General features: G+C 40.3%; 1 protein-coding gene across 1 annotated transcript; it reads right to left on the reverse strand.

Moving 5' to 3' along the window:
- Nucleotides 1-1,538: 1,538 nt before the first annotated feature.
- Nucleotides 1,539-18,642, reverse strand: LOC139477162 (B-cell receptor CD22-like). The gene is made up of 12 exons (XM_071259713.1): nucleotides 18,282-18,642; nucleotides 15,370-15,669; nucleotides 13,331-13,597; nucleotides 12,662-12,775; nucleotides 11,286-11,307; nucleotides 11,071-11,126; nucleotides 10,592-10,613; nucleotides 10,339-10,394; nucleotides 3,167-3,280; nucleotides 2,993-3,008; nucleotides 2,414-2,554; nucleotides 1,539-1,620 (listed from the first exon to the last, which is right to left on the reverse strand). The coding sequence occupies exons 1-12, from the start codon at nucleotides 18,565-18,567 to the stop codon at nucleotides 1,539-1,541; spliced, it is 1,476 nt and encodes a 491-aa protein (XP_071115814.1). The 5' UTR covers nucleotides 18,568-18,642.
- Nucleotides 18,643-20,456: the final 1,814 nt, after the last annotated feature.

The following is a 20,456-nucleotide window of genomic DNA, read 5'->3' on the forward strand; positions in this document are numbered from 1 at the left end:
AAATTTATTGTATACTGTATTCGTTTGTTTCTCAAATTGAAGAATGCGTGATCGCAAATCGTCAGCTGCGATCCTAAGCTGCCTACCTTCAAATGCCTGGTTGAAATCCACCCCAGGATGCTATCATAGATGCATCACTATAAATGTGGTTGATAGTGTGTTGAACAAATTGAAGGTTGCCAATTACTGAGTGTTCATGATGGCTAAAAGCGATTCAATCATAACTTTCCTTCTTGGAATGCATTGGACATATGATTGTGACATTCAAGTGATTTATGTCACAAGTTCTTTTATAAAAGGCTTTAAATAGGCAATATCAGTATCATAAATACAAAGAGCATGTCCTCACTATAATTGTGACTTGCCAGAAGCGTACATCAGAAGGAAATAGAAACGAAATAAGAAAGGTTTAAAATACATTCATTTATCTCTTTGTATCAGTTGAAGTATTAAGACCATAAGTGATAACTTCGACCTCAATTCCAATGTCCTGTTACTTTGTTTATGTTGTGAAAGTTCCTTATCTGTCATGTGTGTGAATAGTACAATCAGAACCGACACGAACATATATCATCAACAAACGCTTGAAACAATTATTAATTTACACGTTTATTTAATGTCTGCTTATAATGTTAGTATTTCCACTGAAGTGAGTATTCAAAGTCTACAAATCAGATTAATATATGACATACCCATGACCATCCAAAACGTGAAATGATTATGTGATACAGTTTGCAATAAAATTTAAAATGTTGCATATTCCTTCTTCGTACAGATTTCCTTGTAAACAGCAGTGACATCATCAGAAGTTAATTTCGATATTTCCATTTCACTACTTGAAAAAGAAACCTTTGAACTGGAATTATTTAATAACCCTGTTCTGAATTTTATCTGCATGTATACATATATGATCCATTTTACCCATTTCCTTTTCAAAAAGCAGTCAATTTCGTAGGAAACGAAAATTGGCACAATGAAAGCAAATATTTATCATCAAGGATAAAACAAGGATATCAGTGTGAAACTGTTTACAGTAAGACAATGCGAAACCTATAGAAATCAATTAAACCGGATTATTGGTTAAAAATAAATCATAGAAGGCTTCCAGAGACCCTCACATAGTAAACGATGCCAAATAATAAATGAAAACAAACACAGTAATGACCACAGACGACAATTACAACAATAAAGGCATAAAAGAACTAATTGCACCAATATGTACACTTATAAACAAACATAATCAATATAAACTGTTGAAAAGAAGAACCATGTTTGGAGGTATGTAACTGCCACAAGCTATGTTCTATAATACTGTTAAAAGCGATAATATTTCATAAATGTTAATGTCAATGTGATCCTCCGCTTGACATATCGAAACAATGCATATGACACGTCAGGGCCTCAAGCTTTCCTTCCATCGCACATCGGGGTAAACGTTTCCCTTTGGCTGTTCCCTCACATGAGGCTGTACCTGGTACTGTGGTATTCTCTAGAGGAAGCTGATGGATGGACAGACGTGTGGATGTGGAACTGTTCCCTCACATTAGGCTACACCTGGTACTGTGGTCCTCTGTAGAGGAAGCTGAAGGGTTGGGGCACGTGTAGATGGGAAAATGTTCCCTCAGATTAGGCTAGACCTGGTACAGTGGATGTGTGGAGAGGAGGATGAAGGTTTGAGACACGTGTAGATGTGGAATTGTTTCCTCAGATTTTGCTGCACCTGGTGCTGTGGTCCTCTGTAGAGGAAGCTGAAGGGTTGGGGCACGTGTAGATGGAAAAATGATCCATCACAATAGGCTGCACCTGGTACAGTGGACGTGTGTAGAGGAAGCTGAAGGTTTGAGACACGTGTAGATGGGAAACTGTTCCCCCACATTAGGCTACACCTGGTACAGTGGACGTGTGGAGAGGCAACTGAAGGGTTGAGACACGTGTAGATGTGGAATTGTTCCCTCAGATTTTGCTGCACCTGGTGCAGTGGACGTCTGTAGAGGAATCTGAAGGGTTGAGACACGTGTAGATGTGAAACTGTTCCCTCACATTAGGATGCACCTGGTGCAGTGGACGTGTGTAGAGGAAGCTGAAGGGTTGGGACATGTGTAGATGGGGAACTGTTCCCTCACATTAGTGTGTACCTGGTACAGTGGACGTCTGTAGAGGAAGCTGAAGGGTTGAGACACGTGTAGATGAGAAACTGTTCCTTCACATTCAGCTGCACCTGGTGCAGTGGACGTCTGTAGAGGACGCTGAAGGGTTGGGACATGAGTAGATGTGGAACTGTTCCCTCACATCAGGCTGCACCTGGTACTGTGGTCCTCTGTAGAGGAAGCTGAAGGGTGGAGAGACATCACCTTATATTACTATTCACCTGGTACTGTCGTCCTCTGTGGAGGAAGCGGAAGTGTGGAGAGACGTGTAGATGTGGAACTGTTCCCTCAGTAGTCGCTCATAATCATGCAAGGATAAGGCATCCTCGTCGTTGATGGCAGCACAAGGTGCATCACTGATGTCACAGGATAGTCTCTCACCCACCACAGTGAGATATTCACCAAATCTATAATTACAAGGTAAAACGTATATCACAAACTGTACCTTACATATGAAATTGACTTCACAGACAGTGAAGGATACATGTATGTTGTTTAAATGCGGCTGGCAATACAACCTATTATATGAAAGGAAACAAATTATCCATCTCCGACTTAAAACAAACACAACTTTAACCACATTTCCCCACCCTTCTGTACAAAACATACATAGCATACATTCATTTGAGTAATTACCATCAAAAGTTCCAAATGAAAACACAGCTATTGTTTTATTTAACTATTGTATTATCATTGTCTCAGGTAACTCAAATTATCTTGCATCTCATTAAATAGAAACAGGAGAAATATCGGTGGGAGTTTTCCAACGTTATGAAGTTACCCCGAGACCTAATTATAACATACAACTCAAGTATTTCACCTGCAACAATAAAAAATGTATGTACCTTTTGCTGTAACCATCTGAAAGTAAAGAAACGTTGTATGTGTCAAATTCTTTAAACATATATTTTTATCAAAAAAGACAACACTGACAAAACAAGACTTCAGCGTTTCCAGATACTTGACAAAAGGTTAACTTAAGGTTGATTGACTTGTAAGAGAGTAATTTGTTTCCTTACCTTTTAGGTCCTTGCAGACAAGAATAGCAACTGCTGTCACCACAACCGCCACAGCCGTGAGCATAACAGAGTAGACAGCTACAAGAGGGGCGATGTCGTCTACGTTCACCTCTTCTGGTGTAAGGCAAAAGTTACACACATATATAGTCAATATGATTCTTCACAGGAAAATGTCTACCGTGCAGTGACATATCCCAAACTTAAGGGATTAATGCTGTATGAAATGACAATGCATATGACCAATACAACTATCCGTTTCTCGAACATGGCGTATTACATAACCCAGGTTATGATTCACGATGACTCACTAAATATGTTTAAAGGTGTCATCAAGAGATCATATTATGGCTTTTAAAATAACACGATATGACTTCGGAATGTCTGCTGATATCAAACAATAGTTATCATTGTGAATAATTCTAAGAATACCACCTCTATCACATCAGTGCCATAAATTCCTGTTTATGCTGAGAACCACACTATAAATTTTTATAAATTTTCAACAGACGTCCACTACACTGCCAACATATCCATAGTTGTGCGGGAAACCCTATCCCTTGCCAGAGGCGCCACTGCGCATGCGCAAGGCGGGAATCTAGTCACTTCTTTCAACCCATACTCTCATCAACTAGATGCAGATATTTGGGGAGGTGGGAGGGATTAATTCCTGATGTGATAGAGGTGGTATTCTTAAAATTATTCACAATGATAACTATTGTTTGATAATTCTTGTGAATACCTCACCTCTATCACATCAGTGCCAGTATACACCAGAGGGACCGGCGGGTTCTGGTATCTAGCATCCCATAGATATTTGACTAGTGAAGTGGTAAAACCAAGGAAGATATGCCAAAAGGGTTCTTAAACGGATGTGTCTAATAGTCCACTTACAAGACTTAGACGTATAGAATTTTCAAGGCGTCATGTGAAGGGTATATGTATATTCCCTTGTGATACTTAGACTTTTGTGACGTCGTTTCCTGTGATGACGTCATCTGTGACGTCACTTCCGGTGATGACGTCATCTGTGACGTCACTTCCGGTGTCACTATTCTCCCGTATCACTCATGACATGGTTTACCGTTATGCCCTTTTGGATAGGGATATTTAACGTATCTTAGCGTTTCTCCGGCGTGATGACTCCTTTGACGTCACTTCCGGTGGTAGTACATTGACGTTCCTATCATGTAGATTACCGAATATCACTTAATCCTTCGATCTCTGATTTCAGTGTTGACATTTGCCCTGTTTTACTAACTCAATAGCGCAGTCCAGTAACAAAGTACAACTTACCCTGAGTTCATGAGGTACTTCTGAAATCTTCACCCCCAATTCAGGGAGCGATCTGAACGACACTGCTTTCCGTTCTTTGGTATGGGTTACAGTGGAGATATCAATAGCGTGTAGTTCTGACACGCGAGCCGCCGTAGCCATGGCTAAGAGGAAAGCAGTTTTCTTGGAGACTGATAGTAATGTCGCACTGCTCATGGGTTCATACGGTGCGTTCATCAATGCCGACAATACTATAGATAGATCCCATTTAGGAAAAGTACGTGGTACTTTATATCTTCCAGGGCAAAAGACTAAAAGTCGATTTAGTACTGGATGGGTACCTATAGATAGGTCATCGTGTTGTAATACTGATGACAGGGTTGATCTATATCCTTCGATAGTGCCGTGTCGTAATTTCTTGTCATTTCTGAGATGGAGCAAGAAATCGGCTACTATAGGTATCGTTATATCTCCATGTAACTGTTTTCCTCTTCTCCATTCGACGAACTTGTCCCATCTGTTATTGTATAATGCAGATGAGGTTGGTCTCCATGAGCTAGCCACTCTTCGTGCAGTTGATTTAGAGTAACCGGCTGCTTGCATCTTATGCGAGATAACTTCCAAGCGTGAAGATGGAGGTTGTCGAGGCGGCCGTAAAATATGTCCGTCTTTAGTTGTCTCAATAGGTCGTGACGTACTGGGAGTTTCAGAGGTACTTGTATCAGGAGTTGTAGAAGTCTGGGAAACCAGGCCCTTTTTGGCCAAGCCGGGGCTATGAGGATTATGACACAGTCCGTTTCCTCTATTTTCCTCAGTACTCTGTCTAGGAGAGCCCATGTGGGAAATGCGTAAGCAAACATTCCCTTCCATTCCATGGAAAGCGCATCGACTTGGAGTGCTAGTGGGTCTGGTACCGGGCTGACATAGACTGGTAGCTTGTTGTTGAGACATGTGGCGAATAGATCTATGTTTGGAATGTCCCATATCTGGGTTATCCACTTGAACACCTCGGGATGTAGTGACCATTCTGTGGGTACTATCTTGTTCTTCCGGGATAGGTAATCCGCTAGTATATTTAGCTTGCCCGGAATTTGTCTTACTTCGATCTTGCAACTCACTGAGTCTACCAAGGCATATAAACGTGTAACCTCCTTCAGTAAAGGCTGAGATCTTGTGCCTCCTTGGTGCTGTATTGAGTGAACCAGGAAACCTAAATGTGTGAGAAGTTGGATGAGACACACTGTGTTTGGACTGAGTTGTGATTTGTCCTGATCGACCGATAGGAAATCGTCTATATATCCGTGCAGCCTTATGAGCTTCATATGGGCGAACCCAATGACGGGATTGGTGATCCTGGTAAATAACCATGGGGCGATGGATATGCCGAATGGTAGTACCCTGAACTGGTATCTCTGACCGTTGACAGCGAATCGTAGGTATCGACGATGACTTGGATGGATGGGGACGTGAAGATATGCGTCTTGGAGATCTATGCTTATCATCCAATCTGCTTGTCTTAGGGAATTCTTCAACTTCTTTATAGATTCCATCTGAAACGTGGGTGGTTTTTCCAGGTAATCTTTGTTCAGAGTTTTTAGGTCTATTATTAATCTCATCTCTGAAGAATTCTTCTTCGGTACCAGAAAAACTGGGGAGTAGAATCCGAAGGTGGCTCCTGACTCCTTTAGGGTGCTGATAGCTCCTTTTGTAAGTAATTTTTGTATGGCCTCTTCTGCTGCGATTAGCTTGGGTCCTGATAGCTGGAATCGGGGTCCGGTAGGATGAATGACTAGTTTTGGTCGTTTTAAGAAGTGAAGTTTGTAGCCTCTTCTTATTACTTCTAGTAACCATGAGTCGTCTCTGATGGTTTCCCAGTTGTCTGCGTACTGCATAAGACGGCCCCCGACAGGTCCCGGAATAGGATGAGATTTGAACTTGGGAAGTCTTGAGTCGATGTTTGTAAGATTGGTTAGTTCGACTGGATTTAGAATAGACGTGTCCTTGGTCTTCCGTGATGCTAAATCGTTGTCCGTGGGGCAGGCGAAGTCGGTAGGATCTGGATGGGTCTGTAGATTTATGGTGAAGTCATCTCCGGAGGGGGCCCCTACGGGAACTGCCTCTTCCTCTGCCAAGTCCTTTCTGTGAAGTGGGACAATCAACTTTGGAGCTCTTGTACCTGGGTTGATACGATCTGTTTCTCTGTGTAGAGGCTCGAAAAGAATCCCGGTTGGGCTGTTCGCGTCGGGGTCCAGGACTCCTTCGCTGGGGTCGAGTAGCCGCCGGTTGTCTCTGTAACTTGGATGCTAATGAAATGGTGGATTCCTGAAATCTCTGGTTAGTTGAAGAGATAATGGCTTCCTTCACCGACTTCAGTCTACCGTTGAAAATCTGCGATGACGTAATGGGCTGTGACATCATAGATCTCTTCAAGGGGTTTGGCATCACATGATGAACTTGCTGAAGTAAGTGTCTTCTTTGCATGAGCAAAAACGGCGATGACATCCATACTTGAGCTGATAGGAGGTCTTCCTGCATCTTCAGTATGTGGTATAATGAGCTGTGGATAAATCCCGTCTTCTGATTAGTCATCTCCGTGGTAGTGTCTAAGGGAAGATCTTCGCTCTGGTTGCACGGTGGTATGACATGGCGAATACCAGCTGCTAACCAGTTGATGTAAGAACTGGTATTCATCATTTGTCTATTGACCCTATCTAAACTCTTGATCTTGGACATATCAATGCGCATATTGGGGTTAGGTTTCTTAACCAGATCGAAGTAATCTTCGTCAATGCTAGGCTGTAGTGAGAACGGATCATCATGTGTTTTGTAAGCAGATTTAATAAATACAGGCCTCAGTTTAGCACTAGGTCCCACTGAACAATTCAATTGATTTTCAGTTCTCTTGATGACGTCATCCAAATATGACGGAGGGGGAAGCGTATGGTATGGTTCGGTCCCTTTTTCGGGTCCCTCATATCCTGCACGTTCAATCAAGGGTTTAACGGGTGTACTGTCCTGATCTGGTTTTAATGTGGGCATTAGTTCATAAAGCTCTGCTAAGATATCTCTAAGGGAGTAATTGTTTGGTCTATAATCCTCCTCTATAGCAGTGTCCCCATAGCCTGAATACTCCGGTGTAGATCGGCACCCCCAACTCTGGCTGTGCTGGGAGTGGGTCGTATGGCTGAGGGTATCGTAATCCCGGTCGTCTGACTTACGACAAGCTGTGCGGGAATCACGTGATCTATAACTGTATAGTGATGACAAATTTCCCTCGCTTTCTTCGCCCTATAACAGGACTGTGTGGCAGTATGAGAGGGTGCACGCTTAGGATTACTATCCTGATATGCACGAGCTTTGTCAGTGCGTCTATCATAGTTGCTTGACGGTGACTGGTGCGTATTTCTATGCATACTTCGGTGTGAAGATCGTGATTCATGATGATCCCTATGGTATGCGTGGTAGGGAGAAGATCTATGAGATTCTCGGTCTCTTAGTATAATTCTCCTACTGTCCTCTGATTCAGCGTAACCTTGCTTTACATGTCTGCTGTATGAGGGTGTACTGCCATATTCAGCCTTAGATCTCTGTTTACGTTCGTGATCGATCCCTGATTGGCCAAGCCGGTTTTGATTAACTGATTCTTTTAGATCTGAGATTTCTCGAGACATAGATTGCATGCGTGTGTCAATCATAACAGACATAGAATTTGTTATTCTTTCCGTGAACTCATTTACGTTAAAGGGGGAACGCGGCAGAAGGTGAAAGTCGTTAGTTTCTGTCCAAACTCGACGATCGACCGTACCAGACGTGGCCGGATGCAAGTTAGAGGTACTTTCTGATTGACCAGTAAAATGCATCTGCTCCTCAACATTATAGGGAGAGTGGGATGAGCGACGTGGTCTCTTTTCCTCATAAGGTGAGACGGCGCCCTCGCGCGACACTCGCTTGTCACCCACGTGATTAATTTTTGCCGCCTCGGGCTTAATCACTTGTTTTCTTGATGTAGATGCTCTAGTGACTTTTTTATAATCGGGATTTTTGATCCATGCCTTGGAGAGCTTGTCAAATTTTTCTTTTGACAGATGCTCGCAATAACTGCACCTTGACTTCTGTGTACAGCTGCTTTTCTTGCATGCGAGACATCTAGGGTGAGGATCCCCCGGAGCTTGGTGTTGTCCACAGCCCGAACAGACAGGTGTCTGCTTATGAGATGAAGATCTCATCCCACAACACTTTTCTTAACTAATTACTTACTAGAGACTCCGATCTTCTATACCCCCGTTCTGCTTGTAGAACTGCTCTAGAACTGCTCTTTGCTTGTAATCTGTGAAGCTTGAGACGATCTAATGCTTGTAGTGTGGAACGCAATCACGTGTTCGGATGTCCAAACAAAAAATTTTCCTTGTTGTCATCAGGACACACAGGAAAGAAGTGACTAGATTCCCGCCTTGCGCATGCACAGTGGCGCCTCTGGCAAGGGATAGGGTTTCCCTCACAACTATGGATATTTTGGCAGTGTAGTGGACGTCTGTTGAAAATTTATAAAAATTTATAGTGTGGTTCTCAGCATAAACAGGAATTTATGGCACTGATGTGATAGAGGTGAGGTATTCACAGGAATTATATGAAGACTATTTAACCTATTTTATGATAGTTATTGTATAATTGTTATTGTTTGATCTAGATTTCCAAATGAATAACCAAGGGATTTGTGTGCATTTTAGGTATCATGTTATCATTTCGCATAAAAGTATAATTAACATTTGTTTAAATATATTTACCTAAAATGCAGAACAGTAACATCTATAAAACTCTTTCACAAATATATAAGAACGTTCGCATATATGTATTCTAAAGGAAAAAAGTAACTGTGCTTCATATGAAGTGATGTAAATGTTACATAAATAATAATTGAATATTGTTTGGACATTCGTCTGACCAATTTTTTATCATAACAAATTCATTCACAAAACCCATAATTGGGAAAAAGAGACAGAGAAACACGCCTGAAAAGAGGGGTGCTGTAAACACTCAATTAACAACGGGGTGTGACCACCATTTGCGTTGATGCATGCGAGGCAGCGACGACGCGTTGAAGACGCCAGATGATTGAATACAGCCTAGGGATGTTGTTCCAAATGTCCAGCAAAGATTGTGCTCCCTGAACCGGCTGCGCACTAATTTGACTCAACCAAAGAATTGTCCGAGCTGTTCATGTGGCAGTTTGGTATCGATTCCGTCGATACACAAACCGAATTGCTTGTTTTGTTGACGTGAAGTCACACGTGACATTAGTGTTGCGCTGCTGTAGACAACGTCTCAATAGAAATACTATTGTGTTTCAGTGAACATTTAAGTATCTTCCAACTTTGTTTTGCGCCATTCTTGTTCGCGGCTTACCCACGGCACGTGGACGTTAATTTTATGAGCACCGGACAGCTAAACATTCATTGTGAACTGTTTACATTAAAAAACACGTGTGTGAGTATCATGCTCCCAACAAATATCCCAATTGTGCGCTGTGCATGAAAATTCATGTGCAATTGTGAACCACGACATTAAAGTCGATGATGTCTTGATGGATATGTATTGAAAGATGCATTATTTAAATTCAGAATAAATTAATTTTCAGTGATCTTTATATGAAGCAAAGTTCCTTTTTACCCGTTAGTGTTTCTCTCATTATTTAATGTCCAGTGGCATTCCATGAATACCGTTAAGCAAATGGTAATTATTTTCCTCTCGTTTTTTACAGTATGCCATCCTTCATGATTTGACTCCGAGGACTATCGTAAGTCTATGTTAAAGTATGGGAGTTACGATCATTTTTGCGCTAAGAACGCTTTGTGCAAGTGGGCCCTGGTCATTACACCATCAGACAACCTCAAGACACCAACCTTCTATCTCCTGGAAGCTCCCATCTTTGTCCATATCCCGGGCATATGAGACCACGCTGGTGACAATGAAAATTTAAAAAAAGATCGAAATAAGACACAAGTTACCCTACAGATAAGCTGTGAAACATTTTCAAGTTACATTGTGTTAAACAGCTTGTATATAGTTTCGCTATTATGGCCACGCAAGACCATATCATTGCGTAGAGAGTAACTTTTTATTCATTTCACTTGAAGATCAATGGCAGATACTCACCGATTTTGAATGGATCCTCCCTCTGAAAGTTACAACGTTGGGCAAGTAATTATGCATACAACATGCAAGATGAATAACAGATGACTCCTTGTCATTGCATACCTTGAACCTAATGGTAAATAGGTTGAAGTATGCTATGATATGTGACTCGTTTCCTCTTTCGCGATTAAGTAGTTTAAATAAAGCTGCACTGAGGTAAAAGAGCCAGTGTGACTCGTGATTTTAAAAGGTCAGTGAGTGCTAAACGTTTCTCAGAAGTCACAACTTGACGACAGAAACAAATTAATGTTAGTGATAAGTTATGACTTAAGAGTATGTCCATTAAAAGTTATCCAAATCAAAGAATACGAACTGTTTTCAAGGAAGGGTTGATTACATTATTCATGTAATGATTATCGATCACCCTGTAAAATTTAAGAAGCGTAATCCGATATAATTGCAATGGCGTTGAATGACTAATTATTATTTAAGACACCAACGTTCTATTTCCTGGTAGCTTCCATCTGTTTCCTCGTCCCGGGTATATCTGACCATGCTAAGGGAAAGGAATTCAAAATGATTAAAGCAGAAAGAACTAATCAAGGCAAACTTGTTATTAGATAATCTGTAATACACTATCAGTTTAACTGTATATATACAGTTTTATTCATCCGACTATGCAAGGTCAGTGACATGATGGACAGCATGTACTCACCGGTTATGAATGTATCCCCTCTCTGAAAGTTAGAAATGTCTTTAGATAATTATTGATACATATTTCAAGATAAATAACAGAAAGACTAATTAATCATTTCATTGCATACCTGTGAAATGAATATATACATTTATTTTATTCCATTCTTAACATCGTGTCTGACCTACTGTATTTACGATAGTGAAAGGTTATCTCAGTAGTAATACTTTTCCTTAAACGTTGGTTTCAGACTCTTTTTCCTCACACAAATCCTTGTGATTACTAATAATGGCCATCAAGGACATGGAAGCATAGCCGTCTTTTCGTTTATTCAAAGTCAACGACAAGGAAGAAACCTAAATAACTGATTAGACCCATTAATATTGATAACAACGATGATCATTACAGCCACCCTCCCAACCCAGACACACACTACCCTCACCAAAACCGTCATTTTCATGTTGTTCTGATGGTATGACACTGCAGTTAACAACAACAAAAACATCCACAAAAACAACCACAACAACAACAACCTTAAACAGCTATTCATCTAATTAAATAGTGAAAACAACAATGCCGTCCTTGTTTCGAGTATATCGTATTGATAATATTTTTTCATTTTATTAATTTTACTTTGATATTGAGACTCGAACTATTCTCGCTTGATGACACACAATGTACACTTAGCTGTACACACCACATTACAGTAGACTCCAGGAAGAATTTTAAACCCAGAATTTATCTTATTCAGGAAAAATAATTGTTTCGTTGACATGAATCGATCAGCTGAATACAGGATTCATTCGTAGTTAACAAAACTGAAGGGCGGTTTCTGATATCTTGATAAATGGTCACTAATGTGAGCACAGGCCAACAATGCCTGGTGGATGTGCAAGCAACCAGTTCATTCATGTTTTCATTAAGAAGATAAACGTAGAGTGTTTGAACGCCGTGATATAACTGGAATACTGTTAAAAGTGGCGTTAAACCCAACTCACTCACCAGAGTGTTTGATATAGAACTTTCGAACGTAGATCTGAAACTTGAAACATATATTCCAAACCGAACGCGATAACTCTTTACACTCTCTAAATATTTGTTATTAACGTGTTTCTCCTGAAATATACTGCCACATTTACTGGTCATAATGGAGAAACCGCAACACGTTATTTAGCAACGTTAATGAAGTGAGATCCATATTTGAAATTGCCAAACGTGCGGGTTTTCCCAAAAAGTGCTTCTGAATATTTTGTTCGCGGTAATCTGGTCTTCATGGCCTAAAGTGAATCCAATACTGTTGGGGACCAATCAGAATGCAGGATTCTAAAATATTATGGTAGAATAGTTAATGTGACTCTCACGTTGTACTCATTCACACTCACTCCATACAGTATTACCTTCACGTTTCTGTTTTCTACGAACAAGAAATATGACGACCACAGCGGTGACGACGATCAGGACAGAACAGACAGCAGCCACAGGGACAGTCGAAGCGACGCCAACTCCAGTAACTGGAACATTCAAAATGCAATACTTGCAGTTTATTATATTTCTAATCTTATTGGAGAGATAACTTCTAGGAATGTGTTCGTTTGTTTGTTTGTTTGTGTGTGTGTGTGTGTGTGTGTGTGTGTGTGTGTGTGTGTGTGTGTGTGTGTGTGTGTGTGTGTGTGTGTGTGTTCGGCGCTTGATCCATATTGTTAAATGAATGGGAATGGGTGGTACAATCAGAACGGCTGATCCTCGGAATATATCATGCCAGAGCCATTCTGTATCTGCACATGTTTTGCCGGGTGTGGTGTTTTTTCTTGTTCTGTTTATCGGAAGCATTATACTGAATAAGCTATGTTTCACACGAAATAAGGTTGAATATTAATGTGTCACATGGTAATTTAAATAATGCATTAATGAGATACTCGTTTCAATAATAACTCTGAAAACAACAGAGTTTACGGCAGCTGAGATGACTGAACATGTTATCAATCATGGTTTGTTTATCCAAATAAATGTTCGCATACCACTGATTCTGTTACTAAAGTCTATCGCTAATGTTGTTTGAGTCTTACAGAAAACGTCCAGCGTCAGGTTCCGTGATGTATTCCCATAGCTGTTGTTGACGTGACAGATGTACTGTCCAGCCACAGATCTGTCAACAGCTGGTATATACAACATATCCCCCCTCTGTCCTGTGATCTCCCTCTGTCTGGATGTGTCCCACCAGGTCACAGTGCAGGCGGGGTGACAGTCAGCAGAACATCTCACTGTGATAGGTGTCCCTTCTTTTGCCTTTAGCCTGTCACTTGCACCGTTAAACTGTATCTGGTCAGGTCCATCTGGAATGTTTGATGTACTTTGGTCAGTAGTTCCACACTGTATCACCAGCTAAACGGAAAATGCTACTGCACGCGACAGCGGATCCTTCTGATCCTGTATAATGTGATTTCCGAGTACAGCTTGGTTTTGTAATATATGTGTGAATAGCGAGATAAACATGTGCGGTTTGTTTCTGTGACATGTACGTGTGTGACAACTGGAAATACACATGTACAAGGGGGAGGGTAAGGATGGGGAAGGAGGGATGAATGAGTGCGAGAGTGAGTGATTGAGTTGGGTATAACAACGCTTTTAACATTATTCCAGTTATATCTCGGTGTGTCGGCTTTATGTGTGAGGAAAGCCCGAAGTGATACAGGTCTTAGACATTTACCTAGTGGTTTAAGCGTTCGCTCGTCACGTCGAAGACTTGGGTTCAATTCCCACATGGGTACAATGTGTGAAGCTCATTTCTGGTGTCCCCTGCCTTGATATTGCTGGAATATTGCTAAAAGTGGCGTTAAACCATATTCACTCACTCATGTTTAAGGCGGGTCCTCTGAAGTGTTGTAAAGAATATATCCAACGTTTTCTGAGGAGAGGAGATTGCAACTAGGATTTACCTAAATTTCAAAATGTACTGCAGCGGTGGACATTTGAATTTGTCGAACCTCCAAGTAGAAAGTGGATGTAGAATCTGGCATGTGAACATGAAATTAATATGTTCAATAAATTTGGAGTAGAATAAGTTTCAATGCTAAGAGACGGACCGACCTGTGTACAAGGGACGTCGGACGAGGCCGATTTTATAATTTCACACTGACAAAAAAGGGATCGTTTAATTGGTGATTAGCAACAGTGCATATGGCGCACACATTAAATGGTACCTGCAAGGAATTCTTCCAGGTAGAATGTACTCAAGCGGAAAGTATTCTTAGACAAGGAATGCAGAAAGCACGTATCGCAGTGTAATGGGAAATATGATCCGGTGCTACCCTTCTATCATGTTCATGGTCCATAAATGACACAATCAGGAACCTGAGATATCGTTCTTATCACTATACCACCACTCGCTGAACAAACAGATGAAAGCAACATAGACATATCTGTTTTAGTGCCAAGGTAAACATTTGAAGCCAATGTTGGTCGGTAAATGACCACTACTCAGCAATGTTTGTTCAAAATATATGGTATATGGTATATGTTTAGTTGATTGTGGGTTTCATACGTTCCGGTTTTTCGCAATATTATAAATTTTGACCTTTGTTTTCACTTTTGTGTTTTACCAAGCTCATACATTCTCAAAACATGCACATTTGACTCGGTAACCTTCTCTGAATTGCCAGACTGAGGAATATGAACTTAAGCATCCATGCATCTTCTTATGATGTAATCATATGCCGTTCAAACTATATAGTTTAGCATTAGGTGTTGATCCCCTGTATTTACCCTGAGTGTTAAGTGTCTGTCTTTGATGATTATAATAACTCTGGACAACATATCCAGGTGAGCTACAGTGCTGTGACACTATTGTTATAGTGATCATGCATTTTCGGTATATCCTCTGAAACTGTAGGCCCATGAAGCTGAAACTTTGTCTATGATGTCTCTAATTCTAATCCGACCCGCCAACAAACTTTGAAAATAATAATTCAGGGTATGCAGGCTCTTTGTACACAACACATATTACTTCAGCCAATACAGTTCTTACAAAACTGTCACTCAGGACCACAGTTGCAAAGATAAGATTTACTTCGTTCTCATACCCTAAACAAGGTAAGTTCTTACTCACAGTGAACATCCAGTACATGTCCGTGACTCCAGTCAGACTCCAGCCCCTCCTCCACAGCCTGGCAGGTGTAGATGTCTCCCTGGTTCTTTCTGCTGATGTGGGTTATTGTCAGGTCATCTCCGCCTGTGTGAGACCCGTCACCAGATCCTAGCATGATTCTGTTCCTCCTCCAGGTGTAGATCATGTTCAGTGGGGGGTGGTCCGGGGGCAGACTCCGGGAGGAGGAGGAGCACGTCAGGGTGACATTCTCACCTGATACAGCTGAAGCAGGTCCTGTGACGTTAGGTGGGGCCGGCCTCTCTGTTGAAAATATTGATACTTCAATATTAAACCAGTCTACCAAGGCCAAATCATGATCATTGCATCGTATTATATACTGAGTAAATGGAGTTCGAATCAAGAATGTTCTATCATTAAGTATCGACCATTATATCACTGTAATATTCGAACCTCATCATATCTTATCATCAACGATGAGTGTCTTACACAGATCACGTCAGTTTTCCATCGCACTAACTTAAAGGGGCACTGATCTAACGCCATTCCCCAGACTGGTTGTTGCCTTTGTTATTGTTTTTTTTCCCCGTGAGTACCCGGATGATACGCAACGCAACTGAGCGTGACCAGAGACTGGGCTACCGTCTGCAAGGACAGCTAAATAAACTTGGAGGCTGGAGGCAATATTTGTTTTACGCATTTTTGCATAAACACTGATTGGTTAACTGTGATCTATAAAGATTCGACAAAGGGCGCATGTTAAATAATTTCTTCAGCCTAAACAAACAGAAAAAAAGAACGGCGCAGCTCTTCAGAAGTCGTCATTTGGAAATACCCCAGATGGTTATAGTTTAATACTAAAAAAAGTATCCATATCCATGCAGTGAAAGCATTTTCGGATTTCGGATTGTGTAATACGATTACTACCCCCTTGTTGTCATACACGTTTTCTCGTATAACCCTACACTTGTGTATTTGTCGTCATTCACTTGATGCTCAGTTAATGAATTTATTACAGGTACAATTAGTGGTAGCACCACTTAGATTACCTGACAAAAGTTCTCATTTGGTATTTATTGTGTCTGGGGTAATTATTCAATCTAAATACAGGTTTGAAGTGAGGTTATGTAATATGCACGTGGTAGCCCAGCAAGAGATGAATGATCAGTTGATATACTTTTTTTTGTAAATCAACGGATCGTTCCTAGTCATCAAAGGATTAACAGAAAATACGTTGATTGATTAATCACTGATATGTCAAAAGTGAGTGTTTACATGTCTAGGTTTACTAAAACAAAGGGAATACACTCATATCATGGCGTGAAGTGCCGATGTAAAAACAACATACAATTTGTTCAAAGGGTTAACTGATAATACGTTGATTGGTTGCTCATTGTTATCAAACTCAATGGATTTTTTAGGAACCGTCGACGTAATGAAAATAGTTGTCACGTGGCCTTTCTCAGCCGACCCTTGAGACTTGACACCCGAAACGATATATATATCTTTTAGAATATTTAATAGTTACAGAGACACGTGACATCGAATAAGTTTTTTTGTATAGCTGCAGACGAGTGGGATATTATTCCTTTGTGTGGATATTCACGGATACATTCCTCGAATAAGGAAGCTGCCTATTTATACACATAAATTTGGTAAGTTGTAATTATGGTATTTGCATTTTGTTTTCCTTCATTTGAACCGATTCGTTCTTGTTTTTCTACGTCTTGGTTGGGAAATTCTTCAATGCGCGATAGACGTTGTTTTCACAGGTCATTTCCTTTGTAAGCGTGTATAGATTACCGTCAATTTGTAAAATGTGATTCTCTCAGGCAATTTTTAAAATGTGTAAATATTTCAGTTATTTTGACTAAAAAATCTGTCCAGATTGATTAAGACGATCAAAAGGACCTACAAACATCACAACAGATTATTATGTAGGATTAGAAGCCAAACAACATAGAAATGTACTTTTCAACGTAACATTTTCAGTCTCTTGGTGATGACATTAAACATCAAAATGTTTGGAATTCGTTATCATAATAATACAGATGGAAATGTTTTTCAGTCACTTTGTAAAATAACTGAATATTTAGACGTTTAATATATATGTTACACATTTTGACAGTAAAAAAATATACACACTATAAAAAAAGCAATGCTCAGGTGAAATATTTACTTTGTGTTGCAAGTCAAAATAGTGTAAACGAAAATCGCAAAATTACCAAGCAAGTGACTTATCAAAACTTCGTCACCATTACCGATGCTACCCACAAAGATGCCTACATTTCCTTATTATCTTGAAAACTGTATTTCATTTTGTTGATCAATGTGACCATACGCTCTTATTACTACCGGTATCCATAAAAGTGACTAATGCGCTTACAAATGGCGCAACAGAGGTCGCGAGCTAGTCTTGATTTCTGCTCTACATCCGGGTACTCACTGGGAAAAAACAATAACAAAGGCAACAACCAGTCCCGGGGAATTGCGTTAGATCAGTGCCCCTTTAACTCAATTTAGATTGTCGAGTTCAAGTTCATCTTCCTGTTAAGGGAAGGCAATATAGTTCTTTTCTTCATTATGTTTTGCCTTGAAATTTAATTTGTAGTCGATGGCATGAGGTTTTGATATCTTTAATTACATGTGATATCGATAATCCCCATGGCACATTTCCCGTGACACAACTGAGAGGCACAAGCGATGATCGTGACGTGCAGGACATGGCCTTGCGAAATACGTAAAGTATCCTGAAAACTTTGAAAAGTATTGTCCCGCTCTTATCCTTATACTCCAAACGGTTTTACTTTCTACACAACTCTAAGGATACCAGCAACAACGTTTTTATGATTGTTTTTTTCATTACGTACATTTATTTCTTGAAACATTATGTGGTTAATTTCTTATGTACTTACGTGACACAATGAGGACCTGCCTACATCCTGGAATGATCTGTTCATTAGTTCCTTGACAGGAGTAGGTACCAGCGTCCTGTACAGTAACATTGTAGATGGTAAACCTCAGCTGTCCGGTCTGTGATGGTGAGTCCTCCCCTGTGTATCTGATCCTGGTCGTGTAGCCGGTGTGACTGCTGTTGATTACCACTACACGGTGTGACTTAGGCACGATCACTATCAGTTTAACAGCTTCTGAACCATTCACCCATACGTTATATGGGAAGCTGACATTAGCTGGGATCATGGTTATGTTAACATCGTAGCCAACACGTGTGACAGTGTGATTGTTTTCAGTAGTAACGGAAGCCAGACCTGCAAACAAAACAAATAATCGCCATTAAAACTTCGTTAACAGTTGATAGAAATATTAAGTTCGTTTTCCGAAAATAGATACATACCACACACATATGACCCTCCAAACACAATGTAAACCAGAAACATAGTCACACCACTGTGTTGAGTGAACACTGACAATCACTAAGTTTGTGATTTGTGTGTCAAGCATCAAAACAGTTTAGTTTCGCTTGAAAATATTTCCCTTTGAAAGTAGGTCACTTCCCGTTCGACCTGAAGTTGTGGATATATATTACTGTCTGGCCACCATCTAAGATTTTGTGTATATGTACCCTGCGGGGACCCTGGTACAAAATCACACTCTATGTTTTGTTTCGATAGGGTCACTGACTTGAATGTGTGCTGTCACCGACAGTGTTGCTTGTGCTTTCAGTCACTGGATTGTCTGGTCCAGACTCGATGCTTTTACAGGCAGTCGTCACGCAGCTGGAATATTTCAAACCGCTGCAAATTATGAACCGCCATTTGAGCCATTTGAGGACTGGGGTACGAAATTTGTGAATGAGGAATTTGAATCAAGGTGACATTAAGTTGGCCGAATTTATTTTCGCTCCTTTTGGAATATACACGTACTGAGATTGACTTGGAATCTGGCAGTTTGTCAGTTTTCAGTATTCGAATTTCCAGTTTATGTCCACTCACGAACATAATCAGGCTTGGTTCCCAATCAGCAATTTTCATTGAATTTTCAATTATTGTCTTTAAGCCATTAGCTAATAATTTCGAAAGGACATTAAAACATTACATCATTTCAGAGCATTGTCAATCATTGAAAAGAGATGGGTGTTCTTCACCCATGCGATGTGTAGGCTACGGTGTATCTTCATCTAGTGCAGCTTCTCTATATTGGTCTCTGTATTTTATAGATATATTACGTTAGCTGGAGATTTTACATTTTAAGATTTCCCGGCATCGAAAACTGATTATCAGTGAGTGGGTGAGTGAGTGGGTGAGTTGGGTTTAACGCCCGCAAATCTGAAACACTTTATGTTTCAGGACATTGTGAACTGAACCTGTCTGTGTTGCAGAATGTAGAGAACCAAGTGGCTCTGGGATACATTGATCATATATACAACGTAATTATATTAATGCGATATCCATTTCGCCAATCTGAATGGCACAATTTATTTTCTAAATGTTGGGTCTGAGAATGTGGAAAGTATGATATAGTTCAAAATAGTTTATTTCAGAAATGTTGTGGTTTGAATTTGGCAACTATTTACCATAACCCATATCGGGAGATAAATGTTCTGAAACAAATAAAAATTTAGTCGCTGAATATATTCAGTTGTAGACAATTATTATTGAAATTCACATAAAACACCGATTTTGTGTCAATTCTTTCAGATATAAAGTGTTAATGATGCCACATCTTTGCTAATGTACACACCTTATACACAGTGTTAATGTTCGAATTTTGAACTTGATCAAGACCGCGACCACTATCGGAAACCATACCATGTGTTGTAGATATATGGAAAGCTTTTTGAAATTTTCACCAGCACTCCACAGTATCACTACAATAAACAAAAACCACCAAAATAATTACTCTATTTTTGTCAGTTATGAACAAAATCAAACGTTTTGGTGATGTTTAACTATCACTAACCCCTTATGGACCAAAATCAATGTAGACAGCCTCCGTTGCCTAGTGGAAGAGCGTCCGCCCGGAGAGCGGAAGGTTCCGGGTTCGATCCCCGGCCGCGTCATACCTAAGGACATTAAAAGATGGTACTTGTTGTTACCCTGTCTGGCTCTCGGCATAAAGGGGCTTAAACA

The sequence above is a fragment of the Haliotis cracherodii genome, unplaced genomic scaffold, assembly GCF_022045235.1.
Source record: "Haliotis cracherodii isolate W230 unplaced genomic scaffold, xgHalCrac1.p SCAF_31, whole genome shotgun sequence".
NCBI classification, from domain to species: Eukaryota; Metazoa; Mollusca; class Gastropoda; order Lepetellida; family Haliotidae; genus Haliotis; species Haliotis cracherodii.

Coding starts and splice junctions, on each gene's coding strand:
- LOC139477162 (XM_071259713.1), bottom strand. CDS start 18,567: ATGATCCCAGCTAATGTCAGCTTCCCATATAACGTATGGGTGAATGGT. Junction 13,598..15,369: donor ACATGTACTGGATGTTCACT/GTGAGTAAGAAC, acceptor CAAACATTCCAG/ATGGACCTGACCAGATACAG. Junction 12,776..13,330: donor CCTGACGCTGGACGTTTTCT/GTAAGACTCAAA, acceptor TGAATGTTCCAG/TTACTGGAGTTGGCGTCGCT.